At 36.1% G+C, this 13,405-nt stretch overlaps 2 protein-coding genes across 2 annotated transcripts in view; one reads left to right on the forward strand and one right to left on the reverse strand.

Moving 5' to 3' along the window:
- Positions 1-13,405, reverse strand: part of LOC136803321 (sperm microtubule inner protein 8-like) — a 99,997-nt gene that overhangs the window by 72,417 nt on the left and 14,175 nt on the right. The window lies entirely within an intron of this gene.
- Positions 8,574-9,743, forward strand: LOC136803336 (uncharacterized). The gene has a single exon (XM_067060050.1). It carries the CDS (start codon positions 8,574-8,576, stop codon positions 9,741-9,743), a length of 1,170 nt encoding a protein of 389 aa, XP_066916151.1.

Here is a 13,405-nt window from a genome sequence, read left to right on the forward strand (position 1 = left end):
TGGCCTGACAAAAGACTTTTTAAATGTTTTCTTTTATAAGAAACAAGCAACATGCTTACGTATGTCATGAATAGATTGACAGTCTAGAAGATAACATTTTCAAAAAGGCCATCAGTGAACTACCAGGGGAAAAAATCTCCAAATCAAACATTTTTGGGTGAAAGTAGGCTTCAAAGGTGCTTTAGATTGGGGATTTTGGCGTCAAAAAGCGCTGAGATTTAATCTCCAAGGATTGCTGCTGCCACCATCCTATTGGGACCAGCTAAGTGAACTTTCTAGATTTTCTTTTAAAAAAATATGAAAGTAGCGGTATTGATGGTTTTGACAAAGACAAAAACAAAAGAACGTCTGACAATCTACAAGGTTACAAATAAGTGCTAAATACAAACAAAGCTTGATTGAGAAATTTCGAACTCGTCTTTCGTAAATATTTTTACCACTGGGTGACCTATATATGGATGATGGTGACCTTAGCTTGGTGTATAGATGATTATAACATCATTAAAAATTCTTTGAGTTTCAGACAATTTGTGGTTCATGGCGGCCAGTGGAAAGTAGACACCTGTCTCAAATAAATTGGTGTGACATTTTATAACAAGTGTGTCAAGACATCAGATTACCAATAAGAAATATGGTGTTGCTTTTTCAGGGTTTGGATTTCCAGCTAATTCATCTATAATTTAAGTTTATGTTGATTTATGTATAAAGAAAATTTTGCATTCTGCGCTACTTTTGCTTTTCACTGCAGTAACCACCCCAATCTTTTCAAATACAAGAGATGACGGTTGTGAAAATGCAGGGGAAACCTTGATAAAACACCCCTGTCTCAGAACCACGGAGCAACTTTTTCCTTCAATGGGGGGTTAAAATTTCGATTCATTTGGGAAAGATAATTTGCTCCCAGCTCAAAGATTCTAGTGGAGATAGCATTGGTGTATTTTCCATTTTATTCAAATTTCGAAAGGGCCCCTTTTGCCAGTATGGTTGAAATCTAAGGGCTACCGGATCTGTGGCACCATGGTATGTAAAAACTTTCCCACTATTTTACTAAATACATTATTTTTCATTTCATAGGAATTTGTTTCCCAACTTTCATTGTAAGAGCTGTTTAAAAAATTCTTTGCAAATGAGTCATCTCGTTGCCTTGAATCTAATTGGTTACTTTGAATTGATAAATTAAATGCCAAGAATTTGATGGGAAAATCATTAATTCACNGGAACTCCCCTTTGTCTCAAATATTTAGCGGATGATTGTAGGTCAGCATTTTATGTTCTGGAAAAATAAAAAAAATAAATTTTTCCCAAAAACAAGATTTTTGAGATTTTTGTGCTTTCTGAAGGGAAAATCCCATAGAAATCGATTGGAAGATGCTTGAAGCTTAAAATTCGATGAGAATTGTGAAAATGCAAAAAAATCGACCAAAAAACGTAATTTTTTGATATTTCTAGCCTGAGAGGAGTTTTCCGGTGCTCAAAATCGCTTGAAATTAAAAATGTCCACCTTAGATGGGTTACGCTTCGTACCAAACATTGCTTCAAAATTGGTGTAAATACTTTAGTATCCAGCTATGCTGGACTTATGAAAAAAAAGAAAATAAAAATTAGATTCTAGGGGTTTTGTTTGAGTGACCATTGAAAGTATGAGGCGCTTCCAAATATATTGTTTAAACCGTAATTCATTGAATATTTAGGATAAAAGAGGCATTTTTGACTCAGAAATTGTTTTCTAAAAGCTTGCTTCATTTGTTATGATTTTTCTTGAAAAACAATAAAATTCCAGGTTTTTGCTTACTTAATCATGATGAATGATGTCGTCAAAATTCTTTTAAATTTTATTTAGTCATTACAAAAATCATTTTTGCCAAATTTCATGTAAAAAGAATATCTATATCAAAAGTTATGAGGGGGTATAAAAAAGCTACGGGCCCCCTAAAAGCCTAGTACGGATAGGGTTAAAGTTGCAGAGAAAGTTTTAAACACTTTGGCCTTATAACTTAGAAATTGAGTTTTGGTTTTTGGATTAGCCATGTTAAGTGGTTGATACCCGCTTCAGACACTATACCACCTATTCTGGTACTGTATTTTACTACCATGGATAGTGGTAGTAAAAGGCTCTTCAATTTTTTTACTATCACCACAGTAGTAAACTTTATAATGTCTGAGATTTTACTACCGACCTCCCTGGTTAGTGTTAAAGTATAGCACCACCACCTTTTAACTGACATCCAAAGTCAAATGGAGATAAAAAATATAAAATATGATCAATTATTCAGTCATGAAAAAATCTCCTTTTTATAAGCATAATGAGCCTAGAATTAGCTGGTCAAGGTAAAGATATTGGAAAGTATAATAAAATTTAGTCTCCTTAACTACCAGGTTCTCCCTGAATCTAGAAAAAAGTTTGTTGGACCAAAGGTTATCTGACCAACCCCTTGACTAACCATCTAACCAAGTGTTTGCTCTATATCTATTTACAGTCAACTCTATCTAATTCAAACTTACTTTATTCGAATTCTTTTGTAATTCGAACTAAAAGACTCCCTCAGCTTGGAAAGTCTTGGGAATTAACGTTTGGAATTAACCCTGAGATTTTTTTTCGAAACATTAAAGAGGAAGAAAAATGTGATCGAACAAAAAAAGAACCACTTCTTAATGTATTTTATTCATTGAGTTATTCAATCTTTAATTTCTCACAATTTTGACTCTACAATCGAGAAAAACTCCCCCTCTGTTGATTTTGTGACGTCACATGCGCTCCAACTATTCTTACTGTTACACTCTTATTTGGTTGTAAAAGAGATAAAAAACATAAGAAATTAATCTTCTTTAGAGTAGTTATAGCAAAACGTTGAAGAAATAATACTAGGAGAGTCTAGTTTGTATTCCAAAGGTGCAGTGAACTTTCTAACGGTAAAAAGAAACTCAAAAACTGCATTTTAAATCATCACTCACCACTCTTCCCTTATAAAAAAGAAAAACACAGGGCGTGTGCTACGTCACATTTTTGTACAAAGGAATTTTCAAACAACACTTATTCCGGATGTAGAAGAGTAAAGCCCTATAAACCATATATATTTGAAATTGTCTCAATGAGCTCTATTTGAATCTGTAATTTATTTGTTGACAATTTTGAAACGTTAATTCCCCTTTAAAGACTCTCCTTAATTTGAATCTCCGGTACCTTCACGATCGAATTTGAGAGAGTCGGCTGTAGATAATGTCCGTTAATTATATAATTATTTTATATATGCTATTCATTTAGATAAGATTACAATAAAAATTACAATCATGTCTTCGCCAAACAAAAAGTCAAGATAACCGAAAAAGGTTTTATTGCTGAAAAAGTTAGTTTTCTTCCGTCATGTTTTCAGTAGAACCCTATACCTCTATCTCGAATATCTCTCTATGTTGAACCAAATACCTGGTCCCTATAATGCGTTTCCAGCTAATTTCCTTTCCCTATCTTGAACTCTATCTCGAACAAATATTTTGGTCCTTGGAAGTTTCGAGATAAAGAGATTCTACTGTAATTACAATAATGATTGATGTTGCATATTTTACTACCAGAAAAGTGAGAGTACGCAATAACAACCAACCCTGGATGAATGGTGATGTACGTAAAGCCATTAACGATCGATACAAACTACTGACCAAAGCTAGACAAACCCCACGTAACTCTGTTAAAAAATTCAAAGGAAAATCAAACAAGCAACATATTGGTCTCTTAAAAAACGAAAATGACACTATAGTTACTGACGACTTTGAAAAAGCAAAAACTATGAATAACTTTTTTGCCAACATCGGTAACTCGCAACTCCACCGATGAAAACGGAACCTTAAATCCTTACATCTATCGATAACTCCCACAATTTCTACAATCCAGTTCTCGAAAGAACTATTAAAAACATTCTTCAAAGCTGCTGTCAAAGTTGGCAAAACATGTGGTCCTGATAGTATCACAGCCAAAGATCTTTCTTTGAACCCTGAAGCTTCAATTGAGGGACTACAACACGTTGTTAGTTGCAGTTTATCGTCAAACTCCTTTCCCACCAAATGGAAAACTTCAAAAGTTACAGCAGTATTCAAGAAAGGATCAAAGACTGATTGCTCGAATTACAGACCAATATCTCTGTTATCAATTCCAAGCAAAATCGTTGAACACCTCATCTGCTCTCAGCTAACAGATCATCTTAGACAGCACAATCTTGAATCAGAACATCAGTGGGGATTCAGATCACAACGATCAACTGATGACATACTTCTATATATGACAGAGAAATGGAGAAAAGCTATTGACTCACGTCAATCCGTTGGTACCCTCTTTATTGATTTTCGTAAAGCTTTCGACAGTGTATCACATCCCATCTTATTGAAAAAGTTCAGTGCTTCTGGTGTCTCAGGAGACTTTCTAAACTTTCTTACAAGCTACTTGTCCAATCGCAAACAATTTACAGTCATTAATGGAGCTCACTCACAACATGAAAACGTAGAATATGGTGTGCCTCAGGGATCACTCATTGGTCCCTGTTGCTTCACAGTAAATGTCAATGATATGAGTGATAGTGTTACTTGCGAACCAGACCAGCTTGCTGATGACTCTACTGCCTACACTGTGGGTTTAGACACAGACACGGTTATCAAAAACATCCAACAAAACGCAAATGAATTAGAATTGTTTGCCAAAAAAAAAAATTCATTAACAATTCATCCAGGAAAATGTAAAGTTATGATTATGTCCAAAAACCGCTTCATCGGTCCACTTCAAAATTTGTCAATCTGCAACAAAAGTATTGAATTGATAAACTCAACAAAATGTCTGGGTGTAATAATTGATGATGAATTGAAATGGGATGTCCATGTTCAAAAAGTTACAAAAAGCTTTAGTGTTAAACTTAAAAAGCTATACCAAATGAGAGGAATGCCAAAACCTACTCTCTCTACTATTTATTTTCAAGGTATCCTTCCATCTGTTCTTTACGGTATCCTTATCTGGGGAAATTGTTCAGACACCCTATTGTCCAGTATTGAAAAAGTCCATATCAGAGCAGCTCGTTTCATCAATCGTTTGAAGAAGTCAGTCTCTGATGTCTATGTTTTATCTTCTGCAAATTGGAAAGGGATTGCTTACTACTATAAAAAGAGTATAGCTTGCAAAGTGTATAAAATCTACAATGGGCTGTGTTCACCCCTCTTAACAGATCTCATTACAAAATCAGTTGCTCGTGGTAACAGAAACTCATCTAAAATTGACCAAGCACGCTTTACTTTTGTTGACTATAAACGCTCTTTCAAATATAGAGCTGCTATTGTGTGGAATAATATTCCTAATTCCATCAGGGAGAAAAATACTTATGATGCCTTCAAAGAGGCCCTGAAAAAGTCTGACTGTCTTGACAAAATAAATTTTAATATGACTGGGAGAGCTCTCCAACATGAAGACTACATATATTTCTAGAACTACTTATTTATTACTTATTTTAATCTCTAAATACTTATATCACATTATTTTACACATTTATTATTTATTGAATATAAATATATTAATATAAATTTTTTTTTTCCCACAGAAATAACACCAAACCTTATCCCATCTCCTCAAGTTTTGCATGTATAAAAAACACTTTGCCTTTGCAGTGGTTGCTTTTACTTTTTCGTTTTTTAGCCTGCAGGTCCACATCAGTTTTTACTGCCAATGTATATGGAATTGTATATAATATATGTATATAATTTTGTATATAGAACCTGACCTGCATTAACAAATAAATTAATAATAATAATAATAATAATAATAATAATAATAATAATAATAATAATAAATCATGAGACGCAATCAAGCTTGTTCAGAATCATTATCGAGTCACCAATGAATATTCTGTGAATCTTTTCAGTGTTTTACAGCGTCTTTTCGAACATAAATCTTGTCCCAAAATCCTGAAATTATAGTCCTGAATAAGAAAATATTATCTAATATATACTGTTTATTATATCTTTTAGTTTATTTATATATCAGTTTATTTATATCTAGGAACGAAACCTATCTAACGATCTAAGCGGAATTTTTCCCAATTCGCTTTTCAAATCACAGTGTGCTTTTTAGCATCAGGGAAGTAACCATAGCTTCTTCAAATCAAATTATCAATTTACGTTTTTAAACTGATGTGTAAAAACCTAAGCTCCGATTTTTTCTCGATCAAATACACCTCAGGGTAATTTATGTTGCTACTATTTAGTACGAGATGTACTCTTTATAATTTATAAACAGGAAATCTCTATTGTACTTTTGAATTTATATAAGGAAAGAAATGAGATAATAATAATAATAATAAACCCGCCCAGGGAAAGCCCCCAGTGGGCTTTAAATTTCGGAGTGGCATCCAGGCGGTATACCTAGCTGGAGATGGTGTCTCCTTAAAAAACACCAGGGAAGGAAAACCTTACACAAACCCCTTGGCAGTAAGGTGAAAATGCAACATCTCATTCTAATGAAACCAAAACAAAAACCATACCGCATCGACTGTCTCGCGGGTTACCAAGGGTCGCGTCCCTCAGAGGGAAACCAGTCTGGGGTCGAAAAATCTGCTACTGGAATACAATCCTCTCAAAATGACCCACAAGGACATCAGAACCGGGAAACCACCAACTCTGATCCTGTGGTGATTGAACCAAAAAATAAACCAAAACGACAAAAATGGACTATTGAGGATTACAAAAATGTTATCAGAGCCTTTACCATCGCTCAAGAAAATCCGATTGACACGATAACAAGCCAAACTTATACTGAGTGGAGAGAGATCGTAGGTGAAGTTTTTCGTCCAACGATTGATGCAAATAAACTTGCAAATGTTCGAAGAGATATTTTGAATAAAAAGCGCCTGAATGACGCTCAATTAGACCAAATACGTTCTGAAATTCTTGCTTTTCTTCCTTCGGAATCTGAGGAAACAACTTGCGAAAGGGGTACGACTGACATGAGTCCAAGTGTTAGTCTACATAATCTGAATGAAAGAGAAATAAACGAGATAATGGAAAGGGTTAGGAATCCAGAACAAGAAACTTTTGATTTTATTGTGGAGAGGGCGGAAGAAGAGCTGAACGATTTGTTTGTTGAAGAACATAAAGAAGAAATTGCCGAGGCCAGAGATGACATCATTCGCGAGTTTAGTCGTGTTAATAGTATTGACTTTACTGACAGAGAAAATCTCCCAAATTACAGTTTACTTTGAAAAATAACACTAGAGTTAGGATATATGACAGTGCTTTGAAAATACTTTTGTCTGAGGTTGACATGGATGAACTTGATCTCTCCCAACTAAATGACCTCATTTATGCCACAGCTAAATCAACAACCACTAGTGTAGGAGTGAAAATCAAGAAAACAAACAAAAGAACTCATGTTCATAAAGCCCCGAGATGGAAAAGAAAGCTTCAACTCGAGATAGATTCTCTGCGGGCAGATATATCTATCTTAGACGAGCTAGTGAGAGGAGTAGAGGTTAAAACCAGAAGGGCTAGAAAATTGAAAAGGGCTTTACAAATTAAAGATGAGACATCTCTTCTCTGTGCTAAAGAAAACCTTATGCAGAAAATGCAGTTGAAAGCCCAACGAATGCGACGATTTGATAAAAGGACAAAGTTTTTCAGACAAAATAAAGTATTTAGCACAGATGCAAAGAAGTTTTACAGAGAAATTGGGAAAGGAAAGATTTCAGTTGAGGAACCTCCATCACAGGAAGATATTGAGGGCTTTTGGAATAATATCTGGGGAAAGAAAAAAAGTTACAACAGAGAAGCAACATGGATTGAACGCGAAGAAGAAAGAATGAAAGGGAAAAAAGAACAAGAATGGGAAGAAATTACTGTTGAAGAAGTCCGCGTTGCTTTAGGCAAGACACAGAAATGGAAATCTCCTGGGATTGACAAAGTTCAAAACTTTTGGCTCAACTATCTCCCTTCCATGCACAGAGCACTTACTTTCTTTTTGAACGAGCTTGTTGGAAACCCAAACAGTATCCCTGAATGGCTGACAGAAGGCGTTACTTACCTGTTGCCAAAGTCTGAGGATACCAAAAACCCCAACAACTACCGACCTATCACTTGTCTTAACACCATCTATAAACTTCTCACATCTGTTTTAACAGAAAGAATGTACTCTTTTCTTGAAGATAACTCTATTCTGCCCACTGAACAAAAAGGTTGTAAACGTAATTCATATGGTTGCAAAGACCAACTACTTATTGACAGAATGATATTAGAAAGTTGTAGAGCGAAAAATAAAAACCTTAGCACAGCTTGGATAGATTATAGGAAAGCTTTTGATAGTGTTACCACACGACTGGATTTTAAAAACCCTAGATCTTTACAAAGTTTCCCCAATTATCACCAATTTTTCTGAAAACAGCTATGATGCAATGGGAAACTCGTCTCTTTCTTTCTCATCAGCAAGGTACTATTGAATCAAATTACCTTAAAAAAAACGTGGTATTTTCCAAGGAGACTCTTTGTCCCCTCTTCTTTTTTGTCTTTCGCTTGTTCCCCTTTCCAACGAGCTGAACAACACCAACTCTGGATATCAGATGTATGATAAGAAGATTAATCATCTTTTTTACATGGATGACTTGAAGCTATTTGCAAAGAATGATCGTGAGCTTGAAGGACTGTTGACCACAGTACATCAATTTAGCAATGACATCTCGATGGAATTTGGCCTTGACAAGTGCGCAAAGGCTACTTTCATTCGGGGTAGAATTCGCCAGACATCTGATATTTTGCTTGATCTTGACAACTCCATCAAGGAATTAGATCCAGAGCAAACTTACAAGTACCTTGGGGTGAACGAGGGTGAGGGAATACAACATGCTACCATGAAAGAAAAAGTCCGTAGAGAGTACTATAGAAGGATCAGGTTAGTCCTCAAATCAGAGCTTAACTCGAAAAATAGGATACAAGCCATCAACACACTTGCAATACCGGTAGTACAGTATAGCTTTAGTATCTTGAATTGGAACATTGCAGACTTACAGAGAATGGATCGAAAGACCAGAAAATTGTTAACTTGCAACAGAATGCTGCACCCAAAATCAGACGTTGACCGTCTATACCTTCCGAGAAGCAAGGGTGGTAGAGGCCTTCTGCAGATAGAACAAGCCTACAAGATAGCAACCATTGGAATGAGTAAATACCTTGAATGCTCGAGTGACTGGATGATGGCGCTTTTACACAGGCACGAACAGAACAAAACTTCCCATTCCATCGTCAAAGAAGCAAACAAATATGCCCGGGAATTAGATATCAACACCGAACCTGACGTCGTTTTAGACCAGCCTGCTACCAAAATTGCCAAATCCATCAAATGCAAAGCCAAGTTAGCAGGGAGAAAAAAGCTGGAGCAAACATGGAGCCAGAAATCACTGCACGGTCAGTACTACTATCACCGAAGCCACCAAGCTGATGTAGATATAGAAGCAACCCATCAGTGGCTAAGGAGCTCAGGACTGAAGGCAGAGACGGAAGGCTTTATACTAGCTGCCCAGGATCAAAGTTTGTTCACTAGGAACTACCAGGCGAACATCTTAAAAAATGGATCTGATCCTAACTGTAGATTTTGTAACAAACATGTTGAGTCTATTGACCATTTAGTTTCTGGTTGTCCTGTACTGACTCCAAATGAATATGTGAAGCGCCACGACCGTGTTGGGCAATACCTTCACTGGTGCATCTGTAAAGCATTACGGAGTCGAAACTGACGCATCTTTCTGGTATGAACACCATCCACCAGCTGTAGTTGAATCCAAGAATGTCACCATCTTGTGGGATTTCCCAATCAACACAGACAGAACGATAAAGGCTAATAGACCAGACATTGTAGTGAAGGATCGGAAGAAGAGAACTTGCTTACTGATCGATATGAGTGTCCCCAGTGACAGAAATGTTTCAGTTAAGATGTTTGATAAACTAAGCAAGTACAAAGATCTTGAAATAGAGATCCAGAAAATGTGGAATTTGAAAACAACAGTAGTACCAGTGATTGTAGGGGCCCTTGGGCTAGTGAGAACGGGTGTTCAAGACTTTGTTGAGAAAATCCCTGGAAATCCACAGCTACAAGAAATACAGAAAATAGTTCTAACAAGTACCGCACATATTCTCCGTAAAACTCTTTCAATGTGAATTAAATTATTTTTTTATATACAGCTTATTTATACCGACAGTTTTTTAAAATCTTTTTTTTACAAGTTTTCTACAGTTTATTTTTATACAGTTTTTATAGATTTTAGTTTTATATAGTTTTATACAATTTTTATATTAGTTTTTTACAATTCAGTTTTATACACTTTTTAGAACAGATTTTTTTTTTACTTTCAAGAACTCGTTATTTATTCGAACTCTCGCCACTCCTTATAGAAAACCTTCATCCGCCATAGGTTGCTGGGTGCAACCCGGTTGGTGATTGTAATAAAATGCAGATATAAAGAAAACAGTAAATAATAATAATAATTTACAATGGCTGCAAATAGCTTTGGCTTCAAATTGCCTAAATCAGTATATCACGCTGACAGCATCATGACCCCTATTGTTACTGATTGTTAGGGATTTTCTTTTGGAACAATCATCTACTTGAGTTTGGCCCTGAAATTTTAAACTTAGCAGGTAATAATGAATAATTTTTATTAGGAATGTGGTAATTGCAAAATATCAGTTGGCGTTGCTGCCAAGAATTGTAAAAATTGTGGCCAAAAATTTGGGCGAAAACTGTCGGAAAAGAAGGAGGAAAACCTTCAAAACCCCGATTGGGTATGTGGCAACCCATCTAGAAAGAAAAAAAACATAGAGGATGCCGTAAGTATTTTAAATCTTCGTGGTCTAATGTAATCACGAGACATTGTGTTACGATTGTTTTTATTTTTAAATTGGTGATTTAACATAAATCCAATATTGAACTATTCCATGGCGTCCTCCAGCTTTTTGGTCCCCCCTAATATGAGCTAAAATCCCCCATCTGGCCTTCCCCGCCCCACCTGTCTTTAAAATTCGTACTCCCTCCAATTGGGAAATCCCCCCTAGCCGTATTGTATAAGGGTTGCGAAGATAAGATCCAGACTCGCCTCAATTCGCAAGCTACTATAGCAAAAAAAGACTCTCAAAATCCCTAGAAAGACAGGCTCATAAGCCTGAATGCCCCAAACACATCAGGAAGGTCTGTATTTATCCTATTACTCCCCCACTAGGTAGAGGACAGAATATACCCCCTATTCGCCTTTCTCCCTCATCTTCCTGGGGGGGGGGGTGATCCCATTATTATTCTGCTTGAAAATGATGATAAATAAGGGAACAATTCTAGTCGAGATGTTGCTAATTGCTACTTTTTAAAAATTTCCATCATACATAATGACTATCGTAGCAGAGGGGAATTTTTTGTGACATCATTTTATTCAGAAAATATCCTATCCCCCCTATAAAGCACTTTTTGAAAAGTGGAACCCCCCATGACACTAGACAAGAGTCTACTCAGAGGCGGATCTGGGGTTTCTCTGAGGGGGTTCAAAAATCTCTTTTCAAAAAAGAATTTTCGGAACAAACTTTTTGGGCGTAGACTTTTCACCCGCCCTGTTTGGGCGGTGTCACCTTTTTTCCATTCAACATGGGGGACGTTGATGAGCGCCTGCGCGTCTGCAGTTCCCATTACCTATGAACTCCAAACATAGCCTTAGCGGGGGACCATTCAAAAAGTACGTACGCTCGAAAAAGGCAAATTTTTGACTCACCCTTCCCCTTGTACGCTTTATGTGTACCCTCCCCCCTTCAGCGTACGTACGCTTTTTAGTACACCCCCTAACCAAAGTCGAAACTTGTAACTCTTGTAACAGTAGAATATATAGGTATCCAATCGTATATATAACAAAGTGTCGAGAAATTAAAAGAATCAATAAGATGAACAAAAATACCAAAGGAGAAATGAAAATAACAATCGCAAAAACCATTCTTTGATGTGAAAATATTGCGTTTTTCTCTCAAAAAGACAGTTTAGGAAAAATTACGAGCGTACGTACTTCTCCTCAAGGACCCCCTCCCCCTCGTACGCTTTTGGGAGTACCCCCCCTCTCGAGCGTACGTACTTTTTGAATGGTCCCATGCGTTGAAAGGAGGGCGGTAGGCCAATTTTTTTGTCCCGGCTTGAACAGGCAGATGCTGAACGTGTAATAATCGTTTGTGGTGATATTCATATATACATTGGGAAATTCCCTAACTACAATTGCGCACATCTAGTTTCTTCGTTTCAATCTTATCACACAAAACGTTCATAAAACGGAAATATAGTTAGTATTATATTTCTTATATTTCTTTGGTTTGACCTTTTATTTTGATAAAACAGACACCCAGAGCATGCCCAGAACTGCTTGTTTGGTGTATACTCTTTTATATATTGGGCTCTTCCAGAAAAAAATTGTACATGGGGGTGGAGGATATTTTGTACGGGGGGGGGGGAGCAAAAAATCATCAAAATTTGCCTTGTCCGGGGGTAAATTTGCTCTGTCCAGGGGTAATTTGGGGTGTCCGGGGGGTCAGCAGATGCTTGTCCGGGGGGTAAAACCTATTGTCCGGGGGGCCAATAATGTTCGGGGGGTAAATCACTAAAAATTGTTATATCCTCCACCCCCATGTACAATTTTTTTCTGGGAGAGCCCATTCATGGTTCTTGCAGAAAATGTTTTTGAGAAAGCCATAGAGCAAATAAATGGTTTTGAAGAAAAGTTTGAAGAAAAAATAAGCCAATTTATAATATTAAATACTTTACACACTTCAGTTTCATTTCGTGAATATTTAAAACATAGTAAAAAAGTTCGATAATTTATTCTTATAACCATTTTTGTATGGAATTTCTTTGTAGTAAATTAATTGGCTGACAATCAAGCAAAAACTTTTCATGTTGAGTATGTTTACATTATAAAACCAGAAATGGATAATATTTTGAAAACAGTGATCAAGTTAAAAAATAAAGGAGATTATTTATATAATACATACAAGGGAATACAATATTCTTAAGATGGAAAAATAAAAGATTGCCAAAAAGTTGAGTACACCATGAGTACTGATATAATGGGTTTTATGTGCAAGTAGACTCAAGAAATTCTAGCTCTCAAATTAGATGAATAATCTCATAAAAAAGTACTTTTTACATTCAAAGTAAAAAGTTTGATGTTTTTAAGCATTATTAAAGACGTGGTACTAACAGGTACTAACAGTAATCATCAACAATCTGTAGGAAAGCACTTTTTCAACTTTCACAATGATATGGAGTGTTGTTTATAATTCTTTTGGTAGAGATTGTTGTTATATATCATTTCATAAATTCTGCATTCAACCGTACTCTTTTATGCTTACTTGTAGGGGTTGGAAGATGCAGGGGCAG

Source organism: Clytia hemisphaerica, unplaced genomic scaffold (genome assembly GCF_902728285.1).
Source record: "Clytia hemisphaerica strain Z4C2 unplaced genomic scaffold, Clytia hemisphaerica genome assembly, whole genome shotgun sequence".
NCBI classification, from domain to species: Eukaryota; Metazoa; Cnidaria; class Hydrozoa; order Leptothecata; family Clytiidae; genus Clytia; species Clytia hemisphaerica.